The 13,999-nt window shown below is 53.1% G+C and overlaps 1 protein-coding gene across 15 annotated transcripts in view; it reads right to left on the bottom strand.

The window, feature by feature from the left end:
- The window catches only part of CNIH3 (cornichon family AMPA receptor auxiliary protein 3), a 305,955-nt gene that overhangs the window by 129,818 nt on the left and 162,138 nt on the right, over nt 1–13,999 (bottom strand). For 14 of the 15 annotated variants that reach the window (XR_013449796.1, XR_013449788.1, XR_013449789.1 and 11 more), the window contains 2 exons: nt 11,329–11,397; nt 7,127–7,174 (listed from right to left, as the gene is read on the bottom strand). The exons of the other annotated variant lie outside the window; for it this stretch is intronic. Coding sequence is in view for 5 of the 14 variants with exons in the window: in XM_078077832.1 (XP_077933958.1) it covers nt 7,127–7,174; nt 11,329–11,397 (117 nt within the window). In the remaining 9 variants the exon portion in view is untranslated. The remainder of the gene's footprint in view (nt 1–7,126; nt 7,175–11,328; nt 11,398–13,999) is intronic. 15 annotated transcript variants of the gene reach the window in all.

The raw sequence follows: 13,999 nt of genomic DNA, 5'->3' as shown, positions 1-13,999 counted from the left end.
CTCTCTCTCCATCAAATAAATAAATAAAATCTTAAGAAAAAGAAGAAGATCTTCACGGGGGATTTCGATACGCAAAGTGGTTAGGAACCACCAGTCCCACTGACAAACAGAACAAAGTAGGGCACTCTACCGTTTACCATTTCCTGACGCGATGCTCACACATGATTTTGCACAAGACAGACAGCAAAGCTTACCTGCCAGTGATAAGTGCCCTCCGTGGGCAATTAGTGGAAGTCCTGGGTGTAGAATGTGGAGTGGAGAACAGCAAGGCCATGCTGCAGTGTTGGGAGGGTGCTGGGCGGCTGGCTAGGCTCACTCACTAGCTCAGGAACATGTTCATACCCCTGGCCTAGAAACATGCAGGATCCAGATCCATGGCACGGATCTATTGCCAATTTCTGCACGTGGCTGACCAGAGCTGCTCGCAAACAGAACCACAAAGGAGGAGTCCTTGAAGACCCACGGCACGAATGAGGCCACCCCTTTGGTGGAAGCGAGCTAAGACCTCTATACAGTTGTCATGATGAGAAGAACAAGTGGAGGCTGGAGGGATGGTGTGGAACTCTCCTCACACTCACGAGTCCACTGCAGATGGTCAGACTGCCCGCCTCCCCCACATCTACATGGAAAAACCACTTTTCACCAGAGAAGAGCTGATTTTGAAATGACCAACGATCTTTTCCACAACTTTCACCAGGAATTGCAGACTATAAAGGTGGCAGCCTCATTCCCAGGCCTATCGGATGCCAAGTGGGTGAGGGGTTGTAGCCTGGCGGGAAAGACAGAACTCACGCGTAGTCAATGCTACTCGGGATGAAAGGACCACTGGTATGGGGTAGGGATTTACCCATGCCAGTATCCTGAGCTCGGCCCCGCAGAGGCACTCGTGAGCAAGCAAGGTGTGGTCCCTGCCCCAGAGAGCTCACAGCTGGGTCCCCTTCTGCCCAGCCTCAGTGACCTTGGGCTCCCAGAGAGGGGCCGTGGCCACGCCAGCCGAGCAGCCCAGACACATGGCACTGATGTCATCTCACCACTAAGCCCTCGGGTCTCAGTTTCCCCATCTGAAAATGAGGGGTCCAGCCAGATGACCTCTAAGGTCCACTCTGGTCTTAGCATTTCATTTCCTGGTCACATACCGAACATCAGCCTCGGGTCCCACATTGTGCTGAACTCCGGGGTCCTGAGGATGAACAAGACATTGGTGTCTACACACCACATCTTCTTTCTGCATCCATCCGTTGATGGACACTTGGGTTGTCTCCGCATCTTGCCTGTTGTGAATAAGGTGCAGATGTCTCTCCAACTTCGTGCTTTCACTTCCTTCGGATATATAACCCGAAGTGGAATTGCTGGGTCATAGGGTAGCTCTATTTTTACCTCCTGAGGCTCCGCCATAGTGTTTTCCAGAGTGGCTGCACCAGTTCGCATTCCCACCAATGGGCACGGGGTTTCCCTTTTCTGTGTGTCCTCGCCAACATGTGTTATCCTGTGTCTAACAGGAGGCAGGTGGTGTCTCATTGTCCAAACCCCCAAATCTTAATCTCCTTCGTACAGGTAAGTGGTAGAACGACAGCAATTATGGTGCCACACGGCCTCACATACCCACACCTTTGCCTGTAACCCCTGCCCTGTGTTGGGGGAGCTCACTGAGAGGACATGATCGATGGCTGGCCTGTGAGGTGGACCCTGGTGATCAGGGCTCGTCACCCCTTCCCCGTCCTTGGAATGTGGGTCCCGCTTGCCTTCCCTGCTCCCAGAAGCTGTCCCCAGGACGGCCTTCAGACAGTGATGTGGTGCTGAGACCACGTGAGCAGTCCATGTGACTGAACCCCATTAAGGCTCTTTACAAACTGCTAAAACTCGGTGGGTGGATGCAGAGATCTACCCCTCTTGTGGCTGCCCAAGACAAGCCCCATATGTCCGTACCCTCGCTTGCGAAACCGGCCACCTGCCAACCTGGAGCGGCCTGCCTCCCTCCTGAGGCCCTCACTGTGCTCTGCTCACACCTGGCACGCTCCCGAGGCGCTTCTGAACCACACGCTGGGCTTGGCCATGTGACTCGCTCCGGCCAACAGGACACTAGCAGACAGATGCAAACCAAAGCTTGAAGTGTTCCCGCTTCTCCCCTGGCCTCCCTGTGACATCATGAGAAGAGCCTGGGCACGTTGCTGGAGGACCGGCAGGGAGCACAACACCCCCTTCTCCCCATCAGCCCAGCCAATGTGGGGGAGCCAACCGGGGACCCATGGACCCACCTGAAATAGAAACCGCACTTGCTTGCGGTAAACTGGCTTGATCCTCTATAATCATCGTAATGAAGAACCGGGAAGGACGGGGCCAACCAGCCGTGGGCCTGAGGAGCCAGAGTGGCTGCGGGGGGCTCTGCGGGGCCTGCCACGGCCTGGGGGGCAGAGGGAAGCGAGGACAGGGCTCCTGCTCTCCCCGCCGCCTGGCTTCTGGCTCAGCAGCCCTGTGACAGCACCCCTGTTCTCACAGTGAGTAAAACGTTCCGTCTTTCCCTCTGACTAACAAGGACTTCGCCACAGAAAGCGACTGAAAATGTATTATACATGAGACACAGTTTCTGAACTAGTTGCAAGTGTTGTTCTAGAATATTTTTACTTCTCTTCAAACACTCCCTCTGGGGGTGAACTGGCCTACCAAGAAGTTAAACGGAAATACAAAAGAGCCTTGAAGGAATCCACCGGACCCCAGCCCGGCGAGCCAGCCCAGGACAGGGTCCCTGCGGCCCTCTGTGGCTTGGGGGTCTCGTACCTTCCCTTTAAACAGCGGGCGATGTTACCGGAGCTCAGGTCCGCAAGGAGCATGTTTCAGAGAACCAACAGTTTCCCCGATTTTGTGATTAAAAATGTGGACTCTGGTCAGACTCGTCTTCAGATCCCAGCTCCACCGGCTTGGGAAGCATGAGACCCCAGAGGTAAACCTCTCCACGCCCTGACTTCTCGTCTTTCGGGTGGGGCTCCTCATCATGACCTACTTCATAGGGTTGTCGGGAGGATTACAGTTTATTCTTGTAAAGGCGGATGGTGGTCATTCAGGAAATGTAAGCAGCTCTTGGCCCCCACACGCTTTAGAAATCTGCCAGCCAACACGGAATTGTGATCTGGAAGATTTCTGAGTCAAGGATGGCCTCTCTCCGGCCGCCGAGTTTGTGCATCCCTTTTCATTGCCTTACGTCTCTCAAATAAAATGCACCACTCCCTCCAGAGCCCTGCAGGGAGAACCGCACCAGCAGCCAAAGAGACTGGAAATCAAGTCCATCCCTTGTGGCAGGGATTAGAGAAAAGGACTGTCTTCGCTCTTCTTCCAAGTAGCTAATGCATGACAAACATTGTGATCCAAAGTGACATGAGTCTCTCTCGGTTCTGGCACATTAATGCATTTAGTAGCCTCCTCTGAAGTCAAAGAAATTGCGGTAGAGTTTGAAACCATCTATTATAAATTTGTAGAGTCAGCAAACAGCTGATGTGTACAGGCACAGGGCACAACCACGTTTTTAAAGAAGATTCTCCCCTATGTAAGTAGCACATGCTTACAGCATCAGTGAGCCTTACTAATGCTGCATAACAAATCATTCCAAATTTCAGTGATAATCACTTACACCTGCTCACGCATCTAAAGGCTGACTGGGGGCCGCCGGATCCAGGGGGCTTGGCTCTGAGCTCCAGATGGGCTGGGGTCTGCATCCCATGCTCCTTGCACCAGTGGGTTGGCCTTGGTGATGTCAGGGACACCCAGGACTCTGAAGCCTCAGCACACCCGCCACCTGCCCACATTCACGTGGCCAAGCCCAACATGAGTGGGGGGGAGGGGACCTGCACAATCACATAGCAAGGTCATGGGTCCAGGCAGGGCTGGCTTCAGGGACATGACCCAAGCAGCTGCACATGACCCCATGGGGGAGAATCTGGAACAACAGTGTGATCTTCCTACTCGACAAACGGGCTCTACACTGGGAAAGGGTCCTAACCGCTCCCCACCTCCTCCAACCCCGCTGGTGGGACCCCGTCGTGGAACTTCGGCAGGGGACCCGGCTTCACAGCATTCAGCCACACCTGACCCCGTGATGCCCCGCCCCCCGCAGGCGTGGCTCGGATAAGCAGGAAGGGGGGGCGCAGGTGGTCATTGGTGGCAACACCTGTGGCCTTAGCACCACCGCGTTCTTCCAGATCACGACCTGGCACACCTGCCCCCTCCCACCAGCCTGGTTACACCCCAAAGACCTCAACACCCCAGCACCCCAACCCCACCCACTCCTCCTCCACGTCCCGGGGCAACTGCTCGATGGAGGAGGAGAATCACCCATCCACCGTTTAGAGCCACAAACATCAGAAACCTGCAGGGGGCTGGAGACGCGCTTGTGGGCTCAGGGGGCAAGGTGGAGATGTCCAGATGCGTCAAAGCCAGAAGGGACATCCCGACCTCTGCGCCTGAGTCTCCCTCCCCCCGGCAGGCTCAGCCAACACGAAACCGTCACAGACTCTGTTGTCTGACTTGGCCTAAGGGAGGTGACATTTCACGGGCCCCCAGGGACAACCGAGTCCAGGGTCTGAGGAGCCCCGCTCACAAGGCACGCTTCTCCCCATGCTCATGCCAACCTCGGGCTCGCCCTTTCCTCCAGCCGTTCTCTGAAGTTGCAAGATGCAGCCGGGGCCCTGGGGCAGCTCAGCCTCCTCCCTGCGGGGCCCGTGATGCTTCCTGACCTTCCTGACCTGCACAGCAACCCACGGAGCCCACATCCCACTCCAGCAGGCGAGCAGCATGTGAAGTGGCTCTTGCCATGGAAAATGAATCACACGTGCACGTCGACACGGGAATCCTGCAGTTCAGACAATTACCCAAAGAACACATTTTCTGATAATTAGAGAGCTAAAAATGGATCCCCTTTGAAAATCCCTTCCTTCCTCCCGAGAAAGCTGAGGAGGTGGTTTAGCAACAATCAGCCGCAGAGATACATCACATTCTGGGTGTTTGGGGGACAAGTTCCAAGAAATTTCTTGGAAGGTACATTTCCCAGAAGGTGGTGGAGCTAACCAGACCCACGAACGCTCCCCACGTCCCCGGCACGGGCTCAAGCCGAGGAGGCCACGGGTCACCTCACCTGCCTCCGGGGTGTGCGTGAGCCCCGGGGGTGTCACACGGCGCTCCCGGCAGCCGCTGGGGGTCAGAATGCCTGCGGGAACGCGCCCAGCGCCGAGCAGCTCTGAGCCGCACACACCTGTAGCTTCTCGAGGCAGGCTGGACAGATCATCAGGGCAGGGGCAGCATCTGGGCGCAGCAGAAGCCTGCGTCCCCCACCACCTCTCCCGTGGAAGGGACCAGAGCTGGTGGCAGCAGACAGGGGTCAGGTGACCACACAGACCCCAAGGAGGGCAGCGGGCACGGACGGGGCAGGAGAAGTTGTCAGTTAGGGACCTGCCCGGTCAACGGCCGACACAAGAGAGAGCTACGTGTGACTTTAAAATACAAATCTGATGAAAGTGGTAAGTGTAGTAAATATAGTAGATGCACATGTTTCGGGCTAGGTCCTCGTGCCGCTGGTCGTGGGACCGAAGACCGTTGGGCCGCAGGTCGCATGATTGGGCGCAGCTATAACACCCAGGAACTTGAAGTCAGGGTTGCCTGTCCGCAGTGTCTACCCTGGACCAGCCTCCCTGGGGTTTCCCACTAACAATGAACAGCACCTGCGTTCCCAAGGGCCACAGAGGCCACCGCATGGGGGGAGGGACCACATGAAAAGGACGAGAAACAGAAAAAGGTACTTGGCGTAGGTTTCCTGGAGCAAAATGCCTGCGGTTTCTAGAAACTTACACAAACTATGTGTAAATTGACAAATGGTAATGCTAATTCCCACCCAGCCTAGGTTCTCTCCTGGCCTCAGCTCTGACCTTGGGCTCTAAGCAGGACCCTGGCAGTCGCAGCCACCGGCCACTGTCCGGCCAGAGTCAGTGGCCAAGCGGTGCTGAAGGGTGAGCCAGACTCATAGGATGGATGTGAGAATTGAGGAGGCACGTTCAGGATGGGGGAAGGGAGCGTGACAGACTCTTAGGTGTCAGACGGGAAGTGACCGCCGAAGGGGTTGCTGGTGTCCAAGATACCACAGGCAAAAGTAACGGACAAATTCCTGAGTTGCCCTTAACACCAAATGTAATGTGTTTCCTTACATCATCCTTTACTCTTTGGGTCCCTAATGTTTTCATGTGTATTTTCCCTATCTGACCGCACTTCCCTGCTACGACCCACAAGCTGGGGAACCCTATCAGACCGAGGCTCTAGGAAAGCACGAAAGGACAAGTGAGTAGCTGGAAAAATAAGTAACTACTTGATTAGGCTCTCTCCTCCAGTGAAAGGTATCATTATGGAAATACGGAAAAAATCCAAAAGCTCGCACCATTACTCCCTGTCAATGTCGGCGGGGTAGGTGTTTCTCTCGAATTCACCTACGGCTCAGAATCTCCCTCTGGGCTGACAGGTGGCTTCCCCATCCTGTGGCCCGGCTATGTCACGGAGGTGAGCTAAATACCAAGCTTGAGCTGCACGCGCACACGTGACCATGTGTGCACACATGTGCTTCCAGATGCTCTCGGGGCCGCTGTGACCTGCCACCCATCCGCTCACAACTCTCCCAATGCTTGGCCCCCCCTTCGATAACACTTCCCATCCCGCCCCCAAAACACTCCCAGTGATGCTGCCCATCAAACCACAAAGCTGAGCGGCAGGCTGAAACCTCAGAGGAAACCCAGCATCTAGTTAAAAACTTCCCTGAGCCCCACCAGGAACAAAGGCTGTGCAGTTACATGAGCTGGAAACGCCATCCATCATCATGCGAAGGTAAAGAACCTCCGAGTCCAGCCAGAGGGCACCTGCAAATATCCGGTGCTGCCCTGTCACTTTGACTGATGGCCACCCCTTCCAATGAGCTCCTTTTATCTCGAGGTTTCCAGCGAACGAAAGGCTCACTTGCTCCCGCCGCCTGCTCCCCTGCCATTTGCCTTTCCGGGGAGACAGGACTGGAGCAGGTGCCAAGCCTCACCAGCCCCTTCCGCGCATGACCAGCCATGACCACGGGACCGTCCACCCTCGGGCGTGGAGTTCCTGCACTGACCTTTCTCAGGAGGAAGCAGATGCGCTCGATGTTCCTCAGACGTTCTCTCTATCGGGATGCACAGGAAAGAAAAAGAGGGGAGGTTAGATGCTCTGCTGAAGGAGCATGAGAAGCCCCCACATTCAGCCCCCAGGAGAGAAGGCAGCACCCACCAGAGACCTGCGTGCTCCCACCCAGCGGCTCATAGAACTCAACAGAAAAAAAAACAAAAACAAATAATCCAAATAAAAATGGGCAGAGGGTCTGAACCGATATTTTTCCAAAGAAGACATACAGATAGCCGCGGGTACATGAAAAGGTGCTCATCACTCATCATCGGGGAAATGCAAATCAAAACCACGGTGAGCTATCACCTCACACCTGTCAGAATGGCTAAAATCAACAAGACAAGAGACAACAGGTGCTGATGAGGACGTGGAGAAAAAGGGACCCTCGTGCTCTGTTGCTGAGATGGATATTGGTACCGCCGCTACGAAAACATCAGGGAGGTTCCCCAAAGAGTTAAAAACAGGACTACCGGATCATCCAGCAATTCCACTTGTGGGTATCTCCCTGAAGGAAATGAAATCACAGTCTGGAAAAGGTATCTGCACCGCTGTGTTCACTGCAGCATTATTTATAAGAGTCACGACACAGAAGCAGCCTGAGTGTCCATGGATGGGTGAACGGATAAAGAAAATGTCATGTGTATATATATAGTATAATATACTCTCATACAGTCAGGATACACACACACAGGAATATCACTCAGCCACAAAAAGAAGGGAATCCTGCCATCAACAACATGGATGGTGTTATGCTCAGTGAAATAAGCCAGACAGAGAAAGACAAGTACCATGTGATCTCGCTTATATATGGAATCTAAAACAAAACAACAACAAAACAAACTCATAGAAAAGATCAGGTGTGCGGTTATCAGAGACAGGGAGTAGAGGAGAGGGAACTGGCCGGAGGGGGTCAAAAGGTACCAACTTCCAGTTATAAGACAACTAAGTCCTCGGGACGCCCTGGAGGCCGAGTCACCCTCCCAGGAGGACTGCCCACCCGGGGCTCCATGTGCCCTGATTAGAGTCTACGGTCGGGAAGTTCTCTGCCCGCTGATGTCGTTTTTCTAAAGTGAGTGCATTCAGAGGAAGGAATCACCCAATATCCCACTACATCAGACTCCAGCAGCACCCCCAAGCTAAGACGTCTCGAGATGCCGAAGTCCATGCCCGGAGCCCGGCTCAGGGCTGAGAACAGGTGCCTGCGGCCGGGCGGGGGTGACGGTCACATCACGCACGGTGTGCCACCATCCCTTTCCCGCAGTGACTTCTTGTTTTCCAAAGCCCCTCTGAGCACAGCTGCAGCCTCTGTCCGATGCTTCGTTACGAGGCAATTTGGTAACCGTGGACGTGATGCTAATGAACTTGCTCGCGGATCTGGGGAAGACAGGTGGCTGGGCCACTTCAGCTTCCCTAACTGAATCATACAGTGATTCCTGTGCATCCTTTAAGCCCAGAGGAAAGAGCCCACATCAGGACAAATTAGTGTCCACGTGGCTAGGAAGACAGACCACGTCCTCCGCAGCAAACCCCGTGTCTGTCCACATGCGCATGAGCACACACAAACCCCACACACGGCTGGGCATCGAGGCTGCCTACATGGAGAATAAGAGGAAAGGTGTGAGGTGCCAGGCACAGAGAGGCTGCTACGGGGCCCGCACCAGCTCCTTCCCCACAAGCCGGTCCTCTGCTGGCTCCCCTTCCTTGATGGTGACACTAAAGGGCCTGCCGATAAAGGAAGGGGAAGGGCTGAATGAGAAGGTAGGAGTAGAGCAGGGCCCTCCTCGTCCCTTCCAGCTCCTGGAAGGGGGTCCCCCCCAAGGGCCCTGCAAGATTTGGAGCTCTAGGGGATCTTCAATCCAGAGAGCCAGTGGGCCTCACGCTTGCTCATAGAGCTACTATCTGTAAGCTAAGTCCACGCAGGGCGGGCGTCACCAGTGGGCGGTAGCTCCTTCAAGCCAGCTGAGGCGGAGATGCATTTTTGGGGGCTCTACGGAGCCTGAAAGACCTCGAACGTGAGTTAATGAGGCATCCAAAGCACTTAGCTCCCTGCTGGGGAGTAAATCGTCAGAACCAAGAAAATATGTCTAATATTCTTCCATGTAGGGTTTTAATGGATTTTTTTAGAAATCTCAGACAAGAGTGCTTTCCCGGGGGGTCTTCAGTCTGTCCACGGACTGTCTGGCCCACAGGGTCCAGGCTCCTTGATTAAGTCATTACCCAGTTAGAAGCGTGGCTTTCACGATAGGAGTGAAGAGCCGAGACCCAGCCTCCACGCTACACCTCACCCTGCAGCAGATGCATTCTCCCTCTGGTCAACAACAGCTGAGCGCCTACTGTGTGCAGGCTTCGATCTTGCGCTGACCTTCCCCAGAGGCTGCCGCGGCGCGCGTGTTGGTCCTATATCCTCTTCGTGACTCCACGAAGCTGTCTCACGGTTTCACCGATCGCCTGGGCTGAATTGGCAGGACAGGGCGGAGCGGAGGACACATTTCCGCACTAGCATGCACCCGGGGTCATTCAAGAAAGCCCTGCGTGTTTTCAGTGAGCTCATCTGAGCCCACACAGCTAGGAGGACGGATAGCGGCCTCCCTCTCGGACTAGAGCTCCAACGGGCCAGGTGTGTAACCCTGGTGCCAAACAGAAAACATCCAGAAAGAAATGAGACTGGGGGGTAGCCCTTCAGGCCTGGTGGGGCCAAGTTACCACAGGTGGTGGGGGGAGGCCAGCAGATGGAAATAAAAATGGACTTTAATGCAAGTACAAAGCCTAAGAAGTTTCCAAGTGCATCTTAGGGACTCTTGCAACTTGCCACCAATTTCTGCTTCACACCCTTGACTTTGAAAAGGGTTTGGCTCTATTTCACAGAACCAAAGAATCTGATGCCAAAGGGATGATAAAATCGGGCATTAGAAAATCCAATCTCTGAAAGAGACACCATGGAGTAGCTAGGTGGTAAGAACACGGGCTCTGGGGACAGGCAGACCTCCAGGGGCTGTGGGCCCTTGCGTACGAGTCTGCACATGCGGTAAATGATGCCATTTGGGCAGAGTTGTGAGACTATAGGTTATACGTGTAAAGTTCCTAGTGTGCAGTAAAAACTCACCAAAACGTACGACTCCAATAAAAGCCCTGTGCTTTACAGAGGGGACACTGAAGCCTAGTTCCCTGGTCTTCTGGCTCCTCCCGAGAGCACATCTTTCTTCAAGGAGAACAGACCTCTTTGTCCGTGTCGCTAGAGTGACACCATAAGGCTTCCAGGTTAAGATGGATTCACACTAGTAAATCCTGCTGTCCGGTCTACAACCTCTAACTGAAAATACCCACAGAGCTATTCAAACAAAAACTTGGCTTGGCGCTGGAACCCGGGGCCTGGAAGGAACTTCAACCACACGCGGACCCCGTGAGTGCAGGCTGAGAGACACACCTGAAAGAACCGTGTGTGCCCAGCAGTGCTGGTCTCGAATGAGTGTGGACAAGGCTCTGTCCACCCGCGTGGTTGGTGTCCGGCCCTGGCAAGTGGGCTGCACCCACCCCATTCATTGGAAGTAGGGTCCTCCTCCTCTCCCTGCACAAGCCGCTTGTCACGCCCACTCCCGGGCATGAGGGAACTGCAGCCGGACGGGACGGTCAGATCGCACGTGCCAAGCCTGGATCTGAGGACCAGACTGCATCAGATTCCCCAGTGGGAGGCGAGCTGACCTCAGGCCCACAGAGCCTCTAGAGATGAGTGTCCCCCTGGGCGGTGGACGCGGTCCCAGGGGCTCTGTACCTCCACCCACTCTGGTGTCTCCCTCTGAGAGACCTGGCCAAGCGCAGCGCACAAACAGCCACTAAGGAGGCTCCCATGCCCTGCCAGCATGTTGGCCAACATGGAGCCTCTCTCCTTATTCAAGGATGAATAACCAGAAACGCCGGCACGAGGCCTTGAAGACTCGTCCACCAAAGCACAGCAGACCTTTCCCACCTGGCCTCCTGGAATCGTCCTATTTGACTTGCAAGGTACGACGGGAGGACCTCAGGAATGAGAGGGGTCCTCGACGGCCCTGAGCCAGGAGTGGAGGCACTTTACCCACCCCCCCATCGGAACGTCCCTCCTCCACAGGCCCCAGTAACCCGCCCTGACACCCCCCGCCCCCGCCTGCACCCGCTACTTACCGCATGAACAGGGTTACACTGGTCTATGGGGCTCTTAAAATCCGTCCTTAACTCATCGAAGGCAATGATCTGAAACAGAATGCGCAGAATCGAGATGTTAGTGCAAAGGTGAGTCAGTGCCCCACGTCTTCCTATAGATTTGCTTCAAAATAATACAGGAGGCAGGAAGAAGGTATCAGTGATCTAAGACCGGCCAGGAGGTGGTTGCCGTCAAAGCTGGTGATGGACACTTGGGGCTGATCGAACTCCTCTGTCTTCTGTGTACCCTTAAAACTCCCCCACGTAGGGAAAGGGCAAGATACTGTTTAAGGGCACGCACCTGCCACGAGTAGACAAGTAAGTCCTGCAGACCTAATGCACAGTCTAGTGCATACAGACAACAAAACTGTACTCTAAACATTAAACTGGCCAAGAGACCAGCTCTTAACCAATCCAGTCACTGGAAGAAGTGATAACTATATGTCGGAACAGAGGGGTAGCCAGTCCTACAATGGGAACAGTTCTGCAACATTCGTGTATCAAATTTACACAATGTTGCAAGCCAAGGGTATTTATCTCAATTGTTGGAAAGCCCCCAAGTCAAGCTTCATAGGCTTCCTGTGCTTTGCAAAGACATGGAGAAAACTCCATTACAGTGGCGGCAGGTGGAGGTATAGATAAAAGCACAAGAAATTCCAACTTCAAGCCAGCGCTTTCCACCTCTCTCCTTGTAGGAAGAAGCCGTTTATTCTCTGTGTTTATTTTAGCAGAGATGCTGATCGGAAGTGAGACGGACAGAAGGCAGGACAGAGGAGAAGAGAAAGGCAAGAGAGCAGGGCCGACGGTAACGGAGAGGACGCGACCTCCAGCGGTCCACGGGCTGGACAATCAGCTCCTGAGCAGTCCCGTCTTCACAGACGACCGCTGGACGTGGGTCCTCAACTTCATTCTGGACAGAGACTCACAGCTCGCCAGACGGCACTGGCGTGGAGGCCCGAGGCGCTCTCAGCAGCATCTCTCCTGGGCTGCACATAGATGGGCATAGGCAGCTCCCCCATGAAGGCACATCCCAGGGGCCCGGAATGCTTGGCAGAACCACGGTGGCAACGAGGCTGGAGGCCACCCACAGGTGTCCCCGTCCCAGCAACACGGGGCTCAGACGAAGTACCCAGTGGGGCAAATAATCCCCTTCCCTGCACAAAGCAGGTATAATTTTAAAGCAGTCACATGTCATCCTGATTTCAAAACTCCTACAGAATTCAGGGGAAATTCTAGTATAACCTGTATTAAGTAGACACATTTCTGCCTCATCCCTTGCCAGATAGTTAACTACCCGGCCTGTACTTGAACTGTTAGTGACAAGAACTCACCTCTCACTGAGGGTGCTCAGGCCGTGCCCGGCTACCTCTAATTAATACTGTCTCCCATTCTTGAACTTACATATGACTCCCTGAGGCTCCCACCCACATCTTAATCCAGAGTCAGCAAACTACAAAGCCAAATCCAGCCTGACACCCATTTTTGTACAACCTAGGAGCTAAGCATGGTTTCTACGCCTTTAAAGTAGTTGAAAAAAAATCAAAAGAAGAATATTTTGTGACATGTAAAGATTATATTAAAATTTCAGTTGCCGTAAATAAAGTTTTATTAGAACACAGATGCATTCATTCTTTCCTACGCCATGTATACTTTCACGCTACAATGAGGGAGCCCAGTTGCTACAACAGAAGTCATATGCCCAGCAAAGCCCAAAATAATTACTGTCTTACCCTTTACAGAAAAAATTTGCCAACCCCTGGTCTACTCTTTTATTTTCCCTCTAAAGCTTCACCATCCAATGAGATATACACAGAAAGCCATTTAAATTTTAATTGTAATGAGTTAAATTAAAAAATCAGTTCCCCCATTTTATTTGCTCAAAAACCACATCTGTCTGGTAGCTATTAAATGGCACAGACATAAAATATTTCCATCATCACAGGAAGTTCTATTATATATCACTGCTTTGGAGGCATATAGGATAGGTCAAATCACTCTTCCACAAGGAACCCCCTTAAGTAGCATCGGCTATCCTGAACCCAGCAAATCTTTGTTCTTCAGGCTCTCTCCACCCTTTATATAAGCCGACACTTATCCTGGTTGCCCTCTGCTGATGTTACAGGTTGTAAATGTCTATACTAAAATGTGACTGTCAAAAGTAAACACCATATTCAAGATGAGCTCAGCTTAGCACAGAGAGTAAATGTATCACCTCCTCTGTTCTGTTACCTATGTCTCTGTTAATGCAACCTGATAGCATTAGCTTTTTTGTTTCTGCATCACATCCCTGTCTTTTTACTGACCTTGCATTGCCTAAAAGCCCCAGATCTTTCTCATGTGCTCATTAAACTCAGTCCACGTCATTATGTTTGCACGTTGTTGGATTTGAAGGCCTAAGAGCCAGAACTGACTTTTATCCCTTTTAATTCCTCCCTCTCTGGTTTGGTCCATCAGTCCAGTCAGCTGAGATATGATCTATCTCCCAACCACAAATCCTAACGAACATAATGTCCTCAATATGCACATCCACGTTTACCCTGACACAGATGCAAACCGAGCAGAGCCCAGGCAGGATGGAGCCCGAGGTTCACCCTTCCTTGCTCCCATAAGGCTGGCATCAGTAATCCTTCAGCCTTTTATGCAATTATACAGA

Source organism: Halichoerus grypus, chromosome 7, assembly GCF_964656455.1.
Source record: "Halichoerus grypus chromosome 7, mHalGry1.hap1.1, whole genome shotgun sequence".
In the NCBI taxonomy this organism is placed as follows: domain Eukaryota; kingdom Metazoa; phylum Chordata; class Mammalia; order Carnivora; family Phocidae; genus Halichoerus; species Halichoerus grypus.
This window is presented reverse-complemented; position numbering and strand designations above follow the sequence as displayed.